Source organism: Alosa alosa, chromosome 12 (assembly GCF_017589495.1).
Source record: "Alosa alosa isolate M-15738 ecotype Scorff River chromosome 12, AALO_Geno_1.1, whole genome shotgun sequence".
In the NCBI taxonomy this organism is placed as follows: Eukaryota; Metazoa; Chordata; class Actinopteri; order Clupeiformes; family Clupeidae; genus Alosa; species Alosa alosa.
In genome coordinates, this window is record NC_063200.1 from 16,896,504 (window position 1) to 16,919,207 (window position 22,704).

The 22,704-nt window shown below is 42.6% G+C and overlaps 2 protein-coding genes across 3 annotated transcripts in view; both read left to right on the top strand.

Moving 5' to 3' along the window:
• Window positions 1–2,176: 2,176 nt before the first annotated feature.
• ptcd2 (pentatricopeptide repeat domain 2) lies at window positions 2,177–8,996 on the top strand. 2 transcript variants are annotated; one of them, XM_048259773.1, is made up of 11 exons: window positions 2,177–2,279; window positions 2,883–3,014; window positions 4,328–4,420; window positions 4,572–4,701; window positions 5,013–5,130; window positions 5,431–5,509; window positions 5,739–5,830; window positions 6,150–6,263; window positions 6,914–6,988; window positions 7,138–7,251; window positions 7,987–8,996. In XM_048259773.1, exons 2-11 carry the CDS (start codon window positions 2,906–2,908, stop codon window positions 8,206–8,208), a joined length of 1,146 nt encoding a protein of 381 aa, XP_048115730.1. In that variant the 5' UTR covers window positions 2,177–2,279; window positions 2,883–2,905; the 3' UTR covers window positions 8,209–8,996. The 2 variants fall into 2 exon arrangements, with proteins under 2 accessions (XP_048115730.1, XP_048115729.1); XM_048259772.1 differs by lacking the exon at window positions 2,177–2,279 and adding an exon at window positions 2,609–2,724.
• A 7,951-nt stretch (window positions 8,997–16,947) lies between these two features.
• Window positions 16,948–22,704, top strand: part of tnpo1 (transportin 1) — a 29,095-nt gene continuing 23,338 nt past the window's right edge. Inside the window, exons 1-5 of the mRNA XM_048258630.1 lie at window positions 16,948–17,110; window positions 17,231–17,368; window positions 18,704–18,779; window positions 19,742–19,948; window positions 22,643–22,657. Coding sequence (XP_048114587.1) covers window positions 17,264–17,368; window positions 18,704–18,779; window positions 19,742–19,948; window positions 22,643–22,657 — 403 coding nt within the window. The 5' untranslated portion in view covers window positions 16,948–17,110; window positions 17,231–17,263. The remainder of the gene's footprint in view (window positions 17,111–17,230; window positions 17,369–18,703; window positions 18,780–19,741; window positions 19,949–22,642; window positions 22,658–22,704) is intronic.

The following is a 22,704-nucleotide window of genomic DNA, read 5'->3' on the forward strand; positions in this document are numbered from 1 at the left end:
TTTTTAATACAAACAAGAAGGCTGTTTCCTGGCCTCATAAATCATACATGTAGTCAGAGACAGCCTCTCTCTCACTCTCCATCCCTCTCTCCCTCCCTCTCTCATTCTCCATCCCTCTCTCTCCCTCCCTCCTTCCCTCTGCATCTCTCAGATCTAATCCATTAGAGATTCCCTTTCAAGCTGAAACTGAGGGGAAATATAAAACCAGGCAATTAGCCAACTGCTAATTGATTAGCCTCTGCTGAATGTTTTGAACAAAGCTGAAATGGTTAGAAGCAGGACAAGCAAAACATGGCTCTCCTCCTCACAGGACAGGCAGACTTGTGGACTGTGATGACATCTCTTTTTCACACTCTCTGTCTGTACCCCCCTCTTTCTTGAAGATGTTGGTCAAAGTGAGGGAGAGAGAAACTGTTTTTAGCCAGAAGGGTGAAACAGCAGCAGTGGTGTTGCTCTCTCTCTTTCTGATCAATTACTCATTCTGCTGACTTGGGCACAAATATCTAATCTAATCCTGTGTTTCAAGGGTAACCTTTTGCAAACAAAGATCACAAAGTCCGGGTAATATTAAAGCAGACCTACCAATCAGGCAGAGTGTGGCAGTGACTTTGAGTTCTGTCACTGGCTGAGTATCAGTTTTGACTTATTATTATTATTTGTTTTTGTTTTATTGTAATATTGTGTGTGTGCTACGGACCCTCATGTGAGTCTGAAATAAAGATGGAATTGAATTGAACGGACTATAAGCCTGGTCAGTCAGGGGGCAGGTTTGATACCCCGTAATTGGGGTCACGCCGGATTTGATACCCCGTACTTGGTTAGGGCCAGGCAGGGTTGGAGTGACCGCTGTCTCCCTTTGCTACATGATTTCAACGTTTAGATCATTTCTAAATGACATAGACTGTGGTAGCCAATTGCCAAACAAGCATAAATTCTTTCAAGAGGAAAATCAATGAGCTGTCCCTAATGCTGAAAAAGCGAGACAGAAAGATCAGGGGACACACGGACTGATTGATTTCTTTATTTATTTCAATTGAGTGACTGTCTGGCTTTGCTGGCATTTTGCTGCTGCGCACCAGTCTTTGTTTTGGATCAAACTTGTTCCCACACAGTGCGTTCAGTAAAAAGTCAATAACTGGAAACAAACTAATGTCATTATCACCACTATATCAGAGAGAGTGCATGTATATCAGCTAGCTCTATTCTATAAACCCTATAGCGCACACATACACACACACACACACACACACACACACACAAACACACACACACACACACACACAGAGCAGGACAGGTAGCCAATGACAGACATTTTTATTTCAGAACTTACTGTATCACAACATTTCATGCAGGGGTGTAGTGGAGGCTAAAGACAAGTAAACACAGTTTATCCACCTCTTATTAGAGTTTATTCACCTCTCAAAAGAGTTTATTCACCAATTGCAACTTTTATCATTCAAAAATCACACTGTATTATAAGTCAAGTCAAGTCCAGTCAGTTTTATTTTTAAAGCGCATTTAACATGCACAGAGTGCAACCCAAAGCGCTCCACAAACAAGACACATAACAGAAAGACAAAAGATGCCGGATGGAGCGGCGTAGTCGCCAGCATGCCCATAACATCAAGACATGACAAAGATATTGAAGTGATGCACTCCAGTTCAGCTCCCACTACAGAGCCAGCCTTCCTTACCAGCCTGTCAAGTCGCCCAGCATCCTTCTTCTTTGTGCTTCCTCCCCAGCATACCACTGCATAGAAGAGGGCACTGGATACAACAGACTGATTGCTTGCTGCACACATTTAAGGACCGCAGCCTCCTCAGGAAGTACAGCCTGCTCTGTCCTTTCTTGTAGAGTGCATCAGTGTTGGCTGACCAGTCCCGTTTATTGTCCAGGTGGAGACCCAGATAGGCTACTTGTAGGTGCTTACCACCTCCACATTGACCCCATCAATGGAGACTGGTAGCAGAGCGAATATTACCATTCTCTGAACTACAATATTTCGAATGTTTCACAAAAAATCTACAGCTGTTCCTTTTTCTTCTGAGTTAACTTCAGATTTATCTTTTGATCATCTCACATGGGCATGCAACTTTCGTAATGAGACACATTGGGTGTTGGACGCTAGAGCGGGATTGACGTTTATTTCAAAGGGTAGTCTACGGGAAATTTGGGTACAATACTGCCCTCTACTGTTCATAGAAAGAGTCAGCACAGTTTTACGCATTAAGAAATTGTCTGCGTACTGTAGGCTGTGTGAAACGCACCGTCCACACTGGTAAGATGATGTTCTATGATTATTCTATTTTTACTTGAAATTGTTTTATAAACCAACGGCTGTAGGCTATATAAAGTAGCCTATATGTAATTATTCTGCATGGACTTCGGGGTAGGCCTATGTATGTGAACTTGCGCATTGCATTCAATGCACTGCTGTAAATGTAGCCAACGTTAGCCAAAATTAACGTCACAGTACAGATGCGACACTGAACAAGGTTTGCATGTCATACAGTTTGGCACAATTTAAAGGCATAGCGTGAGAAAACATATCGATGCGCTCACTCAATACATCGGTATTTTTAAAAAACGTTATAGGGTGAATGAAGTTCACTGCTAGCTAAGTTGCTATCACCGGTCAATCGTAGAAGCTGACATATTGGAAAATACCAAACCGCTGTGCTATATGGGGGGAGGCAAGGAGAATACACATCAGGGTATTCGCAGTATGTGGCTGTTGCTCATGTAATGTCATTGCTTACGTTTCAAATATACACTTGGACACATTCACTGTTATACTAGCTTGAAACCACACACATATGAGAGTAGAGTGAATATAACGATAATATTTCAGAGGTCTTGCACCTATGTTGTCATTTTATAGTATGTTCTGCTGACTTCAACAACATGGCGCTGCGTGGACTGAACATTTGTGTCCGATTAATGCGTGATTCTCCAAGAAAAGGAATACTTCAGAGTTCGCCCCGAGTGGGGTGTTTGGGATGTCAAATTGGAGGTGAGTGTTGAATATATTTCTTTACATCTACTCTTTGTTTTTAAGGTCTTCTTGCAGGTTAACGTGTGCGACTGTCAGTCCCAGGTCCAATGTCACAGACTCAGACCAGTCCACGTTAGTACCACATCTACTGTATTAACGTGAAACCCCAGAGAGAGTTCCAAGTCCATCAGATCTGTGGTAAACGCACACAAGTACGTTTAGATTACGGAGGAAAGCATGTAAGCCTACATTATATGAGCCATTTGTTGACTGTGCAGCATGTGCAATACTTGTGCAGATTCAGATTTTTATTTGTCACATAGCCTACATACAATGCAGTGAAATGTTACAGTCGGCTCCATGCCAAGCGAAAACACACAAACTGACACTGAACAACCTACCAAAAACAGTAACAGACAACTAACTTCTTGTACAGGCCATGGTTATCTCCAAGCTGGACCTCCTTGTGTAGTAGAATCGTTAAAACGGATTCAGAATGCCTCAGCACGTCTTCAATCAGCCAAAGAGGACACATGTAGTTCCTCTCCTAGTTACACTGGTTCCCTAGAGTGGCCAAATGAAATTTAAATCTCTCACTTTGGCCTGTAGGACACTGACTGGATCTGCTCCCTATTTTAATTCAATGATCAAGATGTACATCCCCAACCGCCCACTGCGTTCTTCTGATGAGTGTCTGATGTGTCGACCAGCCATAAACGCTAGGTCAAATTCAAGACTCTTTTCCTCAGAGGTTCCATGTTGGTGGAATGAGTTGCCCAGTGCTCTCCGTCCCTGTGATAGCTTTGGGTCTTTCAAGTGGGGTCTAAAGGCATGTCTGTTGCACTTAGTTTATTAAGCGTTTCTTATGCGTTATGATTTGTATACTATATTATTGTTTATTTTCATTATGCTATAGATTGAGTTGGCATTGTTGTTTATTATTGCTATTCTCCTTAATGTAGTCTTGCAAACTTTTTAAATTGTTTACTGTTAAATTTGACTATTGTATTGTTGTTATTTGTATGTCGCTTTGGACAAAAGCGTCTGCCAAATCCTATAACCATAACCATGTGCTGCAGGTAATACCTGGGAGATGCCTCTTTACGCAAGCAGTCACAAAAGAATCATTATGACATAAGTTATTGACATTATTTACTGGCATTATTATTGGACTCTTTCCAAAAAGCTTTCTCTCTGATGTAGCCTACTCTGTCTATGTTCAAAATTAAGTAACATCTTGGACTCCTCTTCTGCACACCATGAGTTTATAATCTGACTGTCTAGTTTAGGAAGTATTTGCTGTCTGATGATGGTGTCTGATTTGTTTTTAGCAAAACGGCATCTCTTGTCTGAAGATGTTGTGAAGCTGCAAGATTTTCAACAGAGGAAACTTGCCGTGGCCCACCAGGTTTCAGGAGCAAAAAGTATGTCTGATCATTGACCTAACGCTTCTGTCATTTAAGCATAAGCAGTTATGGTATGTCTTAATTTGCATCATGACTGTAAGAGTGGAACTAAAGCGTCCAGAATCAGATCACACTTTGTACTGTAATGGGACTTGTGCTTGTCTTTCAGGCGACTACTTTGAGAACGTGAGTCAGAAACTGCAGAAGAACGAGTTAATTCTGAAGGACGAACTGAAGCTGCTGCTGCACTTGTGCCAGTCGGCCGATGACATGGTCACGGCCAAGAGCGCCATATACAGGTGAGGGGACCCTGGGGGAAGGAACACAAGTCTGCACTTTTCAGAAGTTTATTCATGTGCATTTGCTGTCTGGAACTTTTTGTGTGGCAAGAAATGTATGGCATGACATTATGATAAAAAGGAAACAGCAAATGAAAAGGAACACATTGCTTTATAAATGGAACATGAACAGATGTCCGTTGTCCACTCCAGACTTAGTCCTTCTCAGTTAGGATAAATGTGTGTGTGTGTGTGTGTGTGTGTGTGTGTGTGTGTGTGTGTGTGTGAGTACATGTGCATACGTGCGTGTGTGTGTTTCTGTGTGATTACAGGTATCATGAGGAGAATAGAAATGTGTCATTTGGGGACTTTAAATTTGGTCCCCTGTTCATGAGACTCTGCTATGAACTCGGCCTGGAGGACATGGCAGCGACGACTGTAACTGACAAGGTAAAAATGGCAAAGGGAATAGACAGACAGACAGACAGACAGACACACACACACACACACACACACACACACACACACACACACACACACACAGAAACTGTCATCATCAGCAGCAGTAGCATTAACATGTCCCTTGTTCTCATTGTTGTTTCCTGTTAATGCCAGCGGGGGGAGCTGTTTATTAAAATCTGTTTATGTGACCATTTTCTATTGATTCCGTCTTGACAGCTGTCCTTCCTCCTAATGCTCAACTGATCCACTAAAAGAAAATGTCTTCTCACATTTTGTCTTTTCCTTCAGACACTCAAAGGATTCTTCTCAGATTCCACGTCATTCAACATTGCCATTGACATGCTGTTTATGAAAGAATGCTATGACGGTAAGGACTTCATTTTGTTTTTCCATTACCACACATACTGCTTTATTAGACTTTTCTCACTAATAAAACCCCAATGTTGGCTGGCTGTGTGACTAACCTCAATTTCCAGTTGGCGTCTGTGAAGTTCCTTGAGACATATATTTACGTATGTTGGTGCTACATGTCTGTAAATTAACTTGAATTGAACTTGAATACATGAAGACTAAGAGAATCTCTTTTCTTACTGTAGGTGCCTTAGAGGTTGTGGCAGAGATGAGAAAACAGGGTGTGACCTTCAATAAAGACACCCACACGTTAGCTTGTGCCACCTGTTACAAGCTGGTGAGCATCCTGGGAATAGATACTCCGGTTGGTCGAAAAGAGCCGTTTATAACAGGATCACACTTTTTAATCCCCATGGGAGACCTATCTGATCAAGTACCATTAGTAGTTATATTGTGTGTGGTGTGGTGATGCAGTAACTCTTAGCATCTCCACTTTGCAAGCAGCTAATCTGAGATTGTTCACAAATGTTGGAGGTTATTTGGGTTGATATGGATACCCATTACCTTTGCCTATATTCCATCCTGACTCCTCACTTTTACACAGAGTTGAACTTTAACCTCTGGTTTGTCCTCACTGTCCTGTTTATTGTTTACAGAATACTCCAAAGTCTTACAGAGTCTGCATGGTCCTGCTGGAGGAGGGACAGCTCAAAGGTCACATGATACCCAGGCACGCCTACTGCTTCGCTGCTGCTCTTGCCATCAAACAGGTGAAGGTCGTTCTCCTGCAGCAGAAAGAAAAAAAAAACCTGTCAAGGATTCATTAAGTGCTATTCGCCTTATTCACCCGGCGGCCATTACGAGGCTGAGGGGTACACTTGCCATTACACTTCAGTCCAGCAGATGGTGGTGGTAATGCACTCCGTTAGCAAACTGCTAAAAAACAATTCACTGAAGAAGAAGAACAGACCAGTGAACCCTTCTTCTTTAATCAGTGAGCTTTTTTTGGCAGTTTACAAACGGAGTGCATTACCACCACCATCTGCTGGACTGAGGTGTAATGGCAAGTGTACCCCTCAGCCTCGTAATGGCCGCTGGGTGAATAAGGCGAATTGGGGTAGACCAAAAAGTGAGCTCTGGGATATAGATAAGGCCTGAAGTGTGAGGAGGTGAACGTTCAAGGTCGACAAGTTTTACATTTGAATGCTTTGATTGTGTAAAAAAAAAATGTCTTCACTGTAAACTGTAAACAAATTGGCACACAACGAGGCAGATGCCATAAACTTTTGCCTCCAATTTGAATCTACCCAACATTTAGGCTCAACATTTCTCAGTTTACCCCTCTTGTTTTGAGCTTATAATTCTTGTTGTCACAATTCATGTGTGTAATTTAAGCTTTTCCTTCTTTTCTTTGTTTCAGAATGACTTGGAAAAAGCCAAGAAATTTTACTCTCAAATCATGAACACAGAAAGCAAACTATGCATGAATCTAAATGTGAGTTTGTGTGTGCGAGTGTGTTTATGTTTGTGCCAGTGTGCGTGTATATGCTGTGAATGTGTGTATAGTTGTGTAGATTCATATAAGTGTGTCCTTTTAAATTATCACTGTTATGACCTCAACCATGTTTGTTTTTTGTGTGTTAGGTGTGGATCTTGGCAATGGAGGGATCCATAAGAGACGCCGTTGCTATCCTTAACACGTCCATCCTCCCCAACACTCCCACCTTCGTCAAGAGGCCTGAATTTAGCCAGGAAGTGGTAAGAGTAGAAAATAGCCTTACCTAGAGCTTACTACTACATTTATGGGAAATCAAAGTTTCTTTAAATCAAGAATCCTCTCCAAACAAAAGATCTGTTTTGGCCTCAAAACACCTTTCCACATTGATGTAGTTTTCCATTGCTGAAGTATGGGCAGGGGTTCTAAGTCAACACTGTAACACAACATGTCATACGCCACCCCTTTTCATTTTTTGTACCTAGTGCTCTCAACCTCATTTTCAAAGCGCTTTGGTCAAGTGTTTATTGTTGCTAGGTTAGGGTTGTCAGGAGAGAAGTGACATTGATGAGCCCAGCGCTGTTTTAAAAATGAAACAGATTTCAACTTTTAGAGCTTTAAGCGCTGCGAGCGCTGAGGGCGCTGCGGGCGTCAGCGCTGAGGCCTTTCTCCCCCGAGGGCGCTGAGCGCTGTGAATGCTTAACTTCATAGGAAAATAACCGCCGTCGGCGCAAAAAACGTGATTGGTGGACACAGGCCCTACGGCATCTTGTGCAGCAATGTAAAAACCAATTTACAAATTTGTGCAAATCACATCCATTAACATTAGGTGTTACAGTTTTCTACAGTAATGTATACTACATCTATAAATATATATATAATGATGCATTAGTACCTGTTATATTTTTCAATGCTACCTCGTCTCCTTTCCTGTAACTGCCTGGTCTTTGGTCTGTCCTGGTGTGTGGTGGCTGACCTGCAATCCCACGCGTGTCCAGCTGGAGGAGCTGCAGAGGCAGAGTGTAGACGGGACGTGGGCGGTGCAGGTGGAGCGGGTGGTGGCACGGCTGCAGAAGGCCGGGCAGGTGACGGTGCAGAGTCTGGACGCCATGCTGTGCCACACGCCCAAGGGCAAGAGGAGGACGATGCCCATGCTGGAGGAGAGAAAGACCAGCCGCAGGACACTCAGGCCGCTGCGCTCTACACTGCTGTCTGAGTAACACACACACACACACACACACACACACACACACACACACACTTGAAGACGGACCAGCCAGAGACCATGGCAACTTGTTATTTGCCTTAAAGCAGGAGCTCTGGGTGGGGAATGTCATGGATAGTATCATCTCTTGAGAGCTGTCAAGACGACGTCCAACACCAGTGTTAATTCACCAAAGCTGCTTTGAACAATGTGTCCTACAACGAGTAGGAGTTACCGCTGTAATTCTATTGTGGTTCTGGAATGATGGACTTTTTTAGAACCGGAGCTTCCCCATTCAGTCAAAGGGACTATCTGTGACTCCAGTCAAGTTGATGCCAGTCTTTGTAACCAGGCCATGCCCAAATCCAGAGCTCTGGACTCTTTGGCGAGCCTAACTGCTCCCTCTCCGGTCCATAGAATGGAGCGCTATGCCGTCAGTGCTGCCCTCCCTTTTATAAAGCCTGATCTGGTGGCTAGGAGGGCGGATGGAAACTTTCCCTCCTCCGGTGTTCACTCAGCATCACACACACTTGGAGGTTACACATGAAATGGGTGCCTCTGTGAAGGAAAGCTGCTATATAGAAAAGATAATTGATTGGCCACAGTCTCAGAATAAAGTCGCCCTTCTCCCTCACAGCCAGCAGAGGGCGGAACAGTCTCTGTATGAAATTGGTTTCATGTTTGTGAGAGGTCAGAACTGTACTGATATGTAATTAAGAGCTTATACATATTCTTATGAATAGGATTATGAATTAATTAATGTGTAATTAAAGGAGGTCTTGGTGATGCCTCACCAGATAGCAATTCATGACTCATGTCTGTCCATGTTTGTCCAACATTGTTGGATCATTTATATCTTTTTTTACATTGTTAGATGGCAGATATTGTTCAGTTAATGAACTGATTCAGCATTTGGAGGAGAGAATATGACCAAGGCAAAATAAGCAAGGTTCAGTTCAGTAAAAAGACAGATAATCACCATAGGAGATGCTGCTTGAGGTCAGCGACTACATCTTCAGTTTAAATATTAACTTTGCCCTCCATCAGCTGATGGATGAACTGCACCTAGAAATTCAGAGGGTTCTTCCATGGTACTGTGCAGGTGTGGAGCTTTCTCGAGTTTACTGTGTGTGTGTGTGTGTGTGTGTGTGTGTGTGTGTGTGTGTGTGTGTGTGTGTGTGTGTGTGTGTGTGTGTGTGTGTGTGTGTGACTGGTGTTGCCACTAAAGCTTCGTCCAAGCTGTGGACAGATGATGCTGTAATCATAACTCTATTTAACTCTGCTCCCCAAGAAGTCACACTGTGACAAACAACTGTCTATTTAGCCTCAACCTTTTGTTGCGTAGGCCTACAATGCAAAACACGTAATAACAAAGTGTAATAACAGCACATTCATGCTGCTGCCTCTGTGACTACAAGGGTTATTTAGGCAGATGATCAAAGAGCTGGCTATAGGCGAGTTGCTGATATCTGCAGTAGATAAAGTCACATATGGCCAATATCAGAGCTCTTCTGTTTACTCTAGAAGCTAGCAACAGTGTTCTGGAATATTGTGGCGACTTTGCTACAGAAGTGGTTGTCAATGGAGACATGACGGTGGGGCGTGAGGTACACGAGGAGATGTGTTCTTTTGGGCCTATCTTACCCTTAACCCTTAAAGGTGAAGGTTTTTGAACATTCTAAGTTCCGCAACAATTGAAGGTTCTAAAATTCTATGTTGAATTCAATGAACCCAGATATTCTTTAGAATGTTAGTTTCCCAACATTCCCGTCACACCGGTGTGACGGTACTCCTTTAAGGGTTAAAGGTGTAGGTTTTTGAACATTCTAAGTTCCGCAACAATTGAAGGTTCTAAAATTCTATGTTGAATTCAATGAACCCAGATATTCTTTAGAACGTTCATTTTCCAACATTCCCGACGGTACTCCTTTAAGGGTTAATAATGCCTTTTTTTTTGACAAGGAAGATAATTCAAAACAAAATAGCCACACACAAACATAAGAGTCATAATCAGACTGACCTATTATGAATTAAAATAATATCTGATCCAGTGGACTGAGACAGGAAATGTAGGCTAATGTGGAACCAAGATGTGAAAAAGGTATTTTAAACGTTACCATTTTTGCCGGGTTGATGGGGTCAGGTGGGGCTTGAAACCTGCAAAGTGGGGAATAACGGAAAAAGTGTGAGAACCACTGCTCCTACAGCTGTCTGTTGAACAAAGGGTTGCCTCCTTACCTTATTAAAGGGCATAAGGCTGTCTGGCTTCCCAAAATGACGGGAAGTAGCCTTATTGATTCTGCCAAACAGGCTAAGTGCTGAATTCCCCTTACCACAGACTCTCACACACACACAGACTCACACTCCTGCAGCAGATTTGTAAGGAAATGCCTGACGTGTAGTGACTGTCCTGGGGCAGTTTTATGGCTGATATTGGCTCGCTGTCTCTGCTCAGGACTGCCTTCTCGTAAATCCAGAGATTTTATGGATGTGTGTGAGTGTGTGTGCATTTGTGTGTGTTAGGGCTGGGAAAAGCAGAGTAACTCATTTATTGATACTCTCATAATACTTTGTCCACAGCAAAAGATGTATCTATAACACCACAATATCTGTTTAATGAAGAAGAAAAGGGGAAATGTTATTTCTAAAATGCTAAATTATGTGTTCATTCATTGCATTTCTGAAGGGATTTAAAACAGTGCACATAGTGTTTTAGCTCAGTGCCTCTTAAAAATAAATAAATAACAGATTCCTTTTTACCTTTACCTTTAAACGTATATGTCAGTGTTCGCAGACATTTCAGTGTTTATGCCAATTTATGTTTATGAATGAAGTTGTGACTGGTAAATTGGCATGAGTCCGTTCAGAATATGAATGGTACAATTGAATATTTTAATAAAAAAATACTGATATTTGGCGGCAGTATATCAATAATGTATCACAAAAAAGTAATATATTGCCATATCAATATTTTGTCCCACCCTTGTGTGTGTGTGTGTGTGTGTGTGTGTGTGTGTGTGTGAGAGAGAGTGTATTTGTGTGTGTGTGTGTGTGTGTGTGTGTGTGTGTGTGTGTGTGTGTGTGAGAGAGAGAGAGAGAGAAAGAGAAAGAGAGAGGGAGGTGTCTATCTCCAATCTGGAGTGGATGGCCTCCCATAGAGTTTATTACTCACATAAAAACAGAGTTTATTTAGAGCTCATTTTGCCATCTGTGTACAGGAGAGAAACCCACTAGCTGATGAGAGGGAGGCTTCAAGGGGGCCCTTACATAACAGTCCCAAACCTGGAGTTATTTTTTGTAAGGGTTAGGTTTAGTTAGCAGCCTATATCGAATTAGAGGGTAGATTATTGTTCAGCTGGGAATGCATGATATTTGCCATATTAGGGGCATTGTTGTAGTGGACATAATAAATGCCACAGGTAGGCCTATAACAAAAACTGTGAGTTTGACTAATAACTGCGCTGATGGTTGTCTTTCAATGTAGAAATAGATCCTAGAAGCCCTCGCCTATGGTTATTAATAGACTGCATTAGTTCAGCTACTTGAGGCTGTGAGGGCGCCCAGGGGGCCTCATACCTCCCACTGTTTCTTCTCTTTCCCCTAGGATCTGCCAGACCTCAGTCCGGTGTGTTTTCTTGTTTCCGCTGCGGAGCGGGTGGAGCTTAGCAATAGAGTCTCGGAATGTTCACGACGAGCTTTGATCTGTCAGCCGCGTGGGTTCAGCCGAATGCGGCGCCGGGGCAGCTGCTGCAGTCCACGCAATCCTGACCAACCATTCGGTAAAATCCTGTCAGTGGGCTTGGTATGGCCATACTGCACGTTCCTTTATGTATTGGACTCATTAATTAGAAAGACAATATGACAAGCACGAGGCGCGAATGGATTTTACATGACACAGGTTGAAATCCAAGTAGCCTATAGGCTAACCAAAAACAATTTTTATTTGGATCAGAACATTAGCCTCCTTCTCCAATATGGTAGGTTATATGGTGACTGCGACCAGACGTGGCGTATCATGAGAACAATCATGAGGGTGAGCTGTTGTGCACCCGGGGTCAATGTCACTCGTGCCTTTTGACGTCAGTCAGAAAACGTGGTGGTGATGTCAAAATAAGTTCATTACTTTGTGAAAAACTGCACAGGGAGCTGAACATATTGGAATAGGCCTATGGCTGGACTTAGGTAACGCAAGTAAAAAAAAAAATGCAAATGACGGTGCGCAGATTTATACAGACGCATACATGCACGCCCCTAATATCAAGTTCAGAGAATCACTCCTGAAATATTGGTTGGAAACACCATGTTCAAGCTGATTGCAATTAATAATTGCTATCAATAATATCAATAATAATAACAATGCTATCAATAATAATACTTAATAGGAAAACATAGTGGTGTTTATTATAATAACACATCTCTATAGGCTAATCAAATGAAATCTAGACAAAACCCTGACACATTAAGAATGGTATGGAGTTAGGCTAATGCATCTCTGCCGAGGCCTAGGCTTGTGTCTTCTTAATAGGATGACAGGGGACTCATTAGGTCGGTTCACATAGTGCTCAGCTCTTGGGTCTGTAGTTGATAGTCCTCCTCAATAAACGCATTCAGTTACCACTTTCAGACCACTGCCAGTGTCATGAGCCCTCTCACTCCACCGGGTTACCACCTTAAGTGGTTTCCATTATCTTCCACTCTGCTCACCACTCTCTCTACTCAGCCTAACTAGCTCCACCTGTCCCTGCTCTGCTCTAATTAATTACTCTGCCAGCTGCGCTGCATTACCCACTACCCTCCCAGTATTTTAAAGCCCTGTCTTTCAGCTCTCCTTTGTCAGATCGTCTGCAAAGCTCACACCGGAACCTGTTTGCTCGCGCTTCTGGCTCACGCTTGTTTTGTGACCCCGGACCTGCCTGAATCTTGGATTCTCTTCTGCCCCAGAAAACCAGACCTGCTTTCTGCCGTAACGACTCCTGACTACTCTTCGATCCCGGTAACTCTGACCAGCCTTCTGCCTTGCTACTACGAATTTGGATTTCCCTTGAACTGTACTTCTGCCTCGTTTCATCCGCCCTGTTGTGTCTGTCCCCCCCAGGACTTCCGGACCACCCACCACCGGCGTCATAGGACGCATCGCTGCCACTGGGGGGGGACAGTCACAGCACATTGGACGGAACCCCTGTATCCCTGTTATTCCCGGTAACCCCTGGAGCCTTCACTCACTCCCTACTTCCCTTTTCCCTTAAGTTTAATAAACTTTCTGGTGTGACGCAATTGTGGTCCTCTGGTCGTCTGTCTGAACCGTGACAGCCAGATAAATAAATATTACTGAAAAGAAGGCCAGGTAATAAAAAAAAACTTTAATCCCAAAAAAAAAACTTCTAACTCAATCGGACATCTGACAGTGTGTCTGAATTCATCAATGCAGCTAACTCAGTTGACTAATCCTATTAGCAACTTTTTAGTAACGAGATTCAGAGAAAATCATGCAGATGTAATTATGGCAGTAACTCAAATAAATTGACTATCACAGGATTGCCCTCAAAGCAAATCTCTTGAGGGGTAATCCTAAACTCAAAAACAAAACCCACAAAGGAAAATGGTTTGGCAATGTGTGTGAAATAATGAGGAAAAACCTCCAACCAAAAACACAGCGAACCACACAACCCAGAAATGAGAGAACTGCTGGAGCAAACTTAAAGAATATAATGATTCAAAACAAAAAAAAAACATAATGAAACCCTAAGAAAATTGAAACCTCTATACGCCAGAATCAGTTTTGGGAAAAATGGAATAACCTAAACCCAAAAGAAAACAAAGAAAACCTCTGACAAAATGGAGGAATTACTTTGAAAACCTTACAACAATATCCCATCAAATAACCGTACAATTGGCCAAGTCATTGCACAAAAGTTACACTCCCTTGAAAATTCTAAAAGACAGTCAAAGCCCACTTCAAAAAAACACACACCATAAACTAAAACCAAAAAAAGCATGTGGACCTGACTGTTTCAGGACTGAAATGCTGAAACACAGCTCACTGAGCCAGAAAAGACCCTTTTAAAGCTGTTCAATCTTGTTCTTCAAGCTGAAGTCTGGAACAGGGGGCTTATTTCCCCTATCTTTAAGAGACAAATTTGACCCCAGTACTACTGAGGCATCTGTGTGAACAGTAACCTGGGCAGGTTTTCTGCTGTATTCTAAACGCCTGTCTAGGCATTCCTTATTAAACACAATATCTTGAATAAAGGTCAGATTGGCTTCTTACCAAAACATTGTATCACTGACTACATTTACACCCAACACCGTAAACAACAAACATGTTATTCAAGTAAACAAAAGTAAAATCTTTGCTTGTTTTGTTGATTCTAGGAAAGCATTTGACTCAATTCGGCATTATGGATTATTTTTTAAAACTTTATAAAGCTGTGTAGGAGGTAAAATGATATAATCAAATCTGTGTATATGGACAACAAATGCGCTGTGAGAATTGATAACAGCAGAACAGAATACTTCACTCAGGGGCGTGGGGTGAGAAAGATCTGTAGCCTGAGTTCAACTCTGTTCTATATCTATATTAATGAGTTAGCAGTGTTACTAGAACAATCTACAGCTTCATGGACTCCCCCTAAACAAATTCTTGCTCTTCACAGATGACCTGGTGCTGATCTTGTCCTCCGAACAAGGGCTACAGCAACACCTGGATCTGCTAGAGCACTTCTGTCAGAACTGTGCCCTGACAGTTAATTTGGCAAAAACCAAGATTGCAGTCTTCCAAAAGAAAGCCAGACCTCAGGCAACCAGACACCTTTTTCACTAACACCGCTCTAGAGCATTCATTATGTTACGATTACCTAGGCCTGAAACTCAGTGCCTCAGGAAGCTTTGACCTTGCAGTGAATGCGCTACAAGAGGAAGCTCACAGAGTTCTATATGCCATCAAAATGGATTTTCATAAAATACGATTCCAATTATGATCTGGTACAAAATATTTCACAGTGTCACACCAATTGCACTGTATGGATGTGAGATATGGGGGTCCACTCAAGCTCGACTACACTAGATGGACTAAACACCCCATAGAATCCCTGCATGCAGAATTTATTAGAAATATTCAGGGTCCAAAGGAAAACGCCGACAAATGCAACAGGGCAAAATAAAGCAGAATCACATTTGCTTTAAATGTACAATAAAAGATAATACAATTTTGGATACATCTGAAATCCAGTGCAGAAATGCTGAAGTTTCAAGCAATCAAAACACAAGAAGTCAGCCCAGAAACCAATCTCCTCTGTCATTTGGTTCTGAAGTTACCTTGTACACTAACCCATCAATATCAGACCAACACTGCTTTCCAAAATCAGATCAAAGTAAAACAAATTATGAATCAAAGTAAGAAAAAATATCTGGAACACTGGGATAATCCAAACAAAATCACAATCCAAATTAGAATGCTACTTGTCACTAAAAAGAGATTATTAATTGGCAGAGTATCTCTTCACCGTCAGAGATATGAAGCAGAGATTCGTACAGGCTAAGTGACCACAGTCTTGCCCAGGGATGCAGTGGTAAAATAAGAGGGTAAACTATGAATTCTGTGATCTCGGTGAAGTGGACTGCGCCATACGGTACTGGATTTTTTTAAAAAGGCATTCAGAAAATGTTTGATGATGGTGGATATTGTCTAATGTTTATAAAAATACCAGTGGTATTAAATGGTTCCTAGAGTGTTGAGGAGTGTACATATTGTAAATGTGGATAATACAGTGTGATTTCTGAATGTTAAAAGCTGCAATTGGTAAATAAACTTGTTTGAGAGGTGGATAAATCTAACAAGAGGTGGATAAACTCTATTTCTGAAATCTGATAAACTGTGTTTACTTGTGTTTAGCCTCCACTACATCCCTGGTCTTGCCATAGAGAAAGACTGGTAAGAAAAGCATGGCTTCCAAAAGAGCAGCAGATCTGTGGTCACTGTACAAATGCTAAGACAGACATGTACTTTCTACTGTCCAAAGTTTGAACAGATAAGAAACGGATATTTTTTTACAATTACCAATATACAAATACTTAGCTCCCTTAAAGATAAATTGGCCCACCTGCTATAAAGGACTGACTTCTCCACTGGCATAGCGTGAGGGATAGTAAGACGGGACACCTTGCAACAATGTCGACCTAATCTTGGAATGTGTGTGTGTGTGTGTGTGTGTGTGTATGTGTGTATAGCGTGTTTGTGTGCAAGAGAGAGAGAGAGAGAAAGTGAGTGTGTACACACAATTTTCATGTTACATGTTACTGTTTCCCTGTTTCCCCATGTTTAACTGTTATGGTAAAAATTGTTATGCTCTTTTGTTTTGTGCTTTGGCAACACTGTACCTACAGTCATACAAATAAAGAAACCTTGAATTGAATTGAGAGAGAGGACAGGACAGGATCTAAGGATGCGATTTAGGCTTTGTATCCAAATAAGCTGCAATGCAGGCACTGACAATGGAGTCAATGCACGGTCAGTAAATTGCCTTAGCCTATCTGACACACACAAATTAATGATTTATGATGGGCCTGCTGGACTATAGCCGAATATAAACATGTGTAATTGTGGGCTAATAGGTCATGGTTTCTCCGGCCCATTGTATTTTTGATGAAGGTCTTTGACTAAGGTCCAACTCGAAAACGAGGTTGAGGTGGGGAAAAAAATAGCCTACATATTGTTGTGATTGCGTTTCAGTTGTCACATTGGGATTTGATAGGACGGCCTTAAAGGGCGTGCTTTAGGACCCTGATGCGCCTCTGTGGGGATATGACCAAATGCGCCATGACTCCCTATGTGAAGCTCTTATTGCAAAACGGAATGTTCCTGTCAGGCCCATGTATGTGAATCTCAGACTTTAATATTTTAGAAGGAAGAACCTGTCAAGGTAAGTTCAACAGCAGTGTTGTTAAAGAGACATTCTGCAGTCATTGCATGCGTCTGTTTTCTTAAAAGCGGGACATGGGCTTAAATCGAGAACGTGTCTGTCTGTCTGTTGCCACTGCAGCAACCCAGAGAGAGAGAGAGAGACAGAGCTAAGATGGAGTGCGCTTGGAAACCAGACGAGCAAGGACTTCAACAGATTCTTCAGCTTCTGAAAGAGTCCCAGTCTCCGGATACCACAACGCAAAGATCCGTCCAACAAGTATCCTTGGTGCTGAAGTCAGATTTTGTGTCAGCTGTGTGACAAACACAATAGAAGTGTGAATGGTAAGCGCTGCGTGAGCTAGCCCTTGGGCTAACACAGCTGATCAAGCTACCCGTACACTTAGGTGGAGAGGGCATGTGTTTATGCTATTTTATTCCTTAATTTTCCCTGTCTAACATTACATTATTGTTCACCTGATTGCGTTGGTATTCCTCAACAAGATGACATGGCTGTCCCTGTCGGCTAAGAAGGAATGAGTGTCATGTCAATTTCTTGGTGGCAGGGCGAGTCGAGTTTTGATATTTGCGACTCGGCTCTTGGTGTTTATATGAACAGCCGACGATGACACGTCCAATTACTTTAACCTTTCGGTAAGGCATGCCTCGGATTTTGACCACAAGGATGTTTTATTAGGGCCTGAATTGTTGTTGGCTGATGTACAACCATTTGCATTACGAGTTGGGTGTTTAATTGTCTGTGTACTACACTGAATTCCAAATCTCATGACAAAGAAATGAAAGGCTGAGCGACGTATTTCTGCTGGACTAGTTTGACTCTAGTGTTAATTGGTTAATTGATGATATTTATTGGAATGACATTCGCATTCCTTAGGCTATATGTGTTGCATAGGAGGCGAGCTAATTGTTGCCTATATAGTCCGCTGCTCCGCACAATAGAACGATGAATATACGATTGGTTTAATTGTCTTTACCTTGTCATTCATGATCTATTGTTATAGCCGTAGTCTGTCGATTATGTCTGTATCAGTCAGGAAACACAACTTGCCCACACCCCTTTGTCTCTAAACGTCTCACTTGTGAGAAGGACATGTTTTGTTTTGAAGGACATCTCCCCATACTGTCATCATTTCCACCGATGAGTGAGGTTGTCGCTTGTCTTCTGCGAGCGTGACGGTCATTGATGGTTTGTTTACGGACTACCACAATAAACAACACCATTTTTATTTGAATCGACAAAATACCTAGTCAATGTCTGTAACACAGGTCATGTGTAGGTTTACATCTTTGTCTTTTGTTTGCCGGGGATTATCCTAAGCCTTTGTTTATTATTTTAATCCACTGCTGCGCCATGTCTGATGTTTCACGGACATAAACCTGTCAACGTCGCTGATGACAGTGATATCACTAGGTTCTCTATAATGACAGCTCCTTAGAAATAGGAATCGGTAAGCTTATCTGTCACAGAAAAGAAACGTGCTAATAAATCCCTACCACCAACACCTCCATCACACACCCAGTCTCTTTCATAAATATGTGTGCATGCTTAATGTCCTGTGTAGGTCTATAATCTTTCCTTGACGACACCCCACAGAAACTGGAGCAACTCAACCAGTATCCAGACTTCAACAACTACCTGATATTTGTCCTGACAAAATTAAAATCAGAAGGTAAGATCAGTAAATTCTTCTGTCAGACATGCAGAAAGCCAGTGCTGACACTGTTGGGGAGCATATCCTAGGTTGTCAGTTTTCACAGGCACTCGTACAGTACATGTTCTTGGCAGCATGTACAGAGGATAAATCTCTGGAAGAATATGGGTCGCGCTAATTTTAAATCCCTGATAGTCGGGTTGTCAAACTCTTGCCAGAGTGACAGACGGTTGAGCAGACTTCTCTCGTGCTGCTGAAATGAGTAGGATCGAGCCATGCTGGCTGGCTGCTGCTTGTCAGTAGCACCTCCCACGTGAACCCCCGTTAGTTTCTGCACTATAACGAACGTTTCTAATGTTAATTTGGAGGGCTATTGCACTTCAGGGAACAGAGCACGGGTAGCAAACAAAGCACTTGGTAAAGGGGCATTTGATTCAGCTTATGTATGTATATACAGTATGTGGCGTGCTAACTGTTGATTTAGTTAAGAGACGAAATTGGCAGTGGTGAAGGATTGGTCAGCAGCCCCTGTTGACATCCTGTTTGGGCCCTGGGTGTCTGTACGGCTTTGATGGGTCCATGAGGGATGCTGTCGGGGATTTTCTGCAGTTGGGGATTTGCTGCAGGCATCGCAGTCAGCCTAAGGTCACAGTATCAAGCACATCATGACCTTTGCCCTCAGAGTTGCAGGTCAGGAGCTGTGTGTTTGAGTGTGCGTTTGAGTGTGTGTGTGTGTGTGTGTGTGTGTGTGTGTGTGCATATGTGTGCGTATGTGTGTGGCAGCTGAGATGGCATACGTCTGTGGAGTAGATCCATAAACAGAGAGCTGTTGGATGGACAAGTGACAGAAGATTAGTTTCTCACTCACAAGACCGGACCATACTCTAGGCTGGATCATACCCAAGACTGGGCTCTCTGTGCCACTCTGAGTGAGCCATATTAAACCTGCTTCCTGTCTGCTACTCTGTCCCTGCACCTAGACGAGCCCACTCGCTCCCTAAGTGGACTCATCCTCAAAAACAATGTGAAAGCCCACTACCAGAATTTCCCCAACGGCGTGTCTGAGTTCATCAAGAACGAGTGCCTGCAGAATATCGGAGATTCCTCGCCCCTGATCCGGGCCACTGTGGGTGACACACACACACACACACACACACACAGGACATCAGAGACTCCTGATGCTATCCGTCCGCTTTTCTTGTCAGGGGAACCTACCCAGGGAGATTCACACACACACAGACACAATATCTCAAAAATAGTATAAGCCTGTCGTGGTTCTGAGTTATGTCAACAGGTCCCATTTCACATTAAGTGCCCTTACTGCAGCATACTGATGGACATGTACAGTATGTATGTGCATGCATCTGACCAGGGTGTAGGAGTGAGTGAGGACACAGGGGTGTGTCTGGAACCTCGTCAGATCAGACCCATATTGGGGCCGTATAAGGGCTAGATTGGGGCCCGATCAGTGCCGCATTAAGGCCGTATCAGAGCCAGGTGGACGCATTCCAGAGCCAGTAGCTATGGATCTAGTCCCCAAGTCTGCCCTTTTCTTATATAATTAAGAATCGCTAAGACTAGCATTCAGACATCAGGAAAATGAGGTCTCCAGCATAGGGGTCAGCTTTAGGTTAGGGCTAAATGTCATTCCAAATGCGGAGTCGCCAGAACAAATCTAATTTAGCCTGTTAAACGGTTTAAGCCAGTTTTTGGGTCTACACAGGTCCGCTGAATGTGAATGTGCTGATCTGATCTGCTGTGTTACATTTACGTTTAGTCGTTAGGTGACGCTTTTATCCAAAGCGACTTACAAAAACAGCAACAGTTTAGGTGCAGTCAGTGGTTAAAGTGGGATTTGGCAGGTGGGGGAACCCTAAAATCCAGTGTCGGTGCTACGGGGAAAAGTGACTCACGTTGGACAATATTGAGTATCGAGGTGTAGCAAATAATTTTGGACAAGAATTGCTAGCTTCTTGGTCACCTCTGTACACACGAAAAATTAACTCACCATTTATTTTAACAATATCATCGCACTATATCGTTGGTATGAAAGAATATATTTTCTATTCATTTATCTGAGGTGGCTGAACTGTGTCCCCCACACACACACACACTTTAACCCCTGGGTACAGTGGACAAGGACATGTTAGTGCAGCAATACGTACTAATCACATAAAATCGAGACAGTTCTAGAGGAGGGATGGTCAAGTGGTAAGTGCTAGATTAAGCACGGCCAGTTGTTGGTCATGTTGCTCTGTGTCCATGTGCATATTACCTTGATAAGCCATGGGGTTCTGACATTTGCTTTTGTCCGGCCTTGGGTTCCTCCCTAAAGACCTCATCGCCGGCTTACACCGTGTCAGGGCCAGAGGAGGAGATGAGATCGACAGGAGGCAGATTGGTAAAATCAATATGGCTGGCAGGCGTCACACCCACTCCGTGAGTCAGGAGGAGCTGCTAGCTGTGGTCATTAACGGTCGCTTGGTAAACAGACCCCTTAAGGACGCGCTGCTTCAGAAGCCTGGGGCAGTGCCTGCTAGACTGTTTGGTGCCATGGTGTCTGTAGTGGTGATATGGCTGTGGCACAGTTATTATTCATTTACCCAGTAGTTCTTTGGTCAGGACATTTTTCATTATGTAGGCTATGGTTTTTGATAGGAGAAAAAGCAATCTTGCTATCATTCTCTGTTGCCATGGAGATTATAATTCTGATATTTCAGAATTAGGGCAGAGAGTGTCTCTGAAGAATCTTGTTTTTTTTTTCTTTCTCAGCATTTGTGATCATTCAAAGGTTTTACTAGACAAGCCTGCATAATCATTGTTTTTGCTCTGGTCCATTGTATTTCCTACCATCATTGAAAAGTAAATAAGGCATTACCTCCAATCTGAATGCAACACCTTTTCAGTCGTTCCATGTACGAGTCCTATTTGCGCACCAGTTGAAACAACATGGGCTGAGATACATTTGTTGCTTTCATACACTGTTTATCGTACTTGCCTGGTTGCCAGGAGATCAATATGCATTTTGGCCTGAATAGTGAAATAATGAAATAATGAAATTAGTGTCCATTCCCACAAGACGCTGTAAGAGAAAATAAATGACTTAAAAAAAAAAAAATGAATTCAATAAATGTTTCACTCTGTGGGGGAATAAAGCTGTTCTCTCCTGATGTGTTAGTTCTCACTGCGCTGGAAGACTTCATTATGATCTGAGAGTTTGCATTGTGTAAGGAAATTGTGCAGGGATCATTTTCACTGAACAGAAAGCTACAATTATGATCTGGGTTTTCACTGCGGAGGTAAGACCATATTAGGATCTCAGAGTTTGCATTGTATAGGGAAATTGTTTTTGTGCACAATACATTATTTTCAGTGTGCAGGGAAGATTGAGTTATGATATGAGTGTTTTGAATGTGCAGGGAAGATTGCGTTATGATCAGGGGTGCAGTGGTAAAATAAGAGGTGGGTAAACTATGAATTCTGTGACAACGGTAAGGTGGACTGCGCCATGCGGTATCAGATTTTTATTAAGTATGTTTGATGATTGTGGAGGTTATTGTCCAATGTATTAAATGGTGTTAAATGGTTCCTAGAGTTTTGATGAGTGTATGTACATATTGTGAACTCTGAGAGGATAAACTCTAATAAGAGGTGGATAAACTATATTCTCTGAAATTTCAGAGGTGGATAAACTGCGTTTACTTGTGCTTAGCCTCCACTACACCCCTGTGGGGTATACTACGTGGGGTATACTACGAAGCACGTTAGACATATCTAGGCTATCTAGACATATCGAGGCTACACAAAGCCTTGGCTCAGGGGTATACGTTAAGTGATACTACGATAGCAGTTATGTGATATTTGTTAAATTAGGCTTTCAGCTCAGATCTGTGCGCGTTCTCGATGTTGGGATCATGTTGGCCAATCGTGAAACGTGGAGACG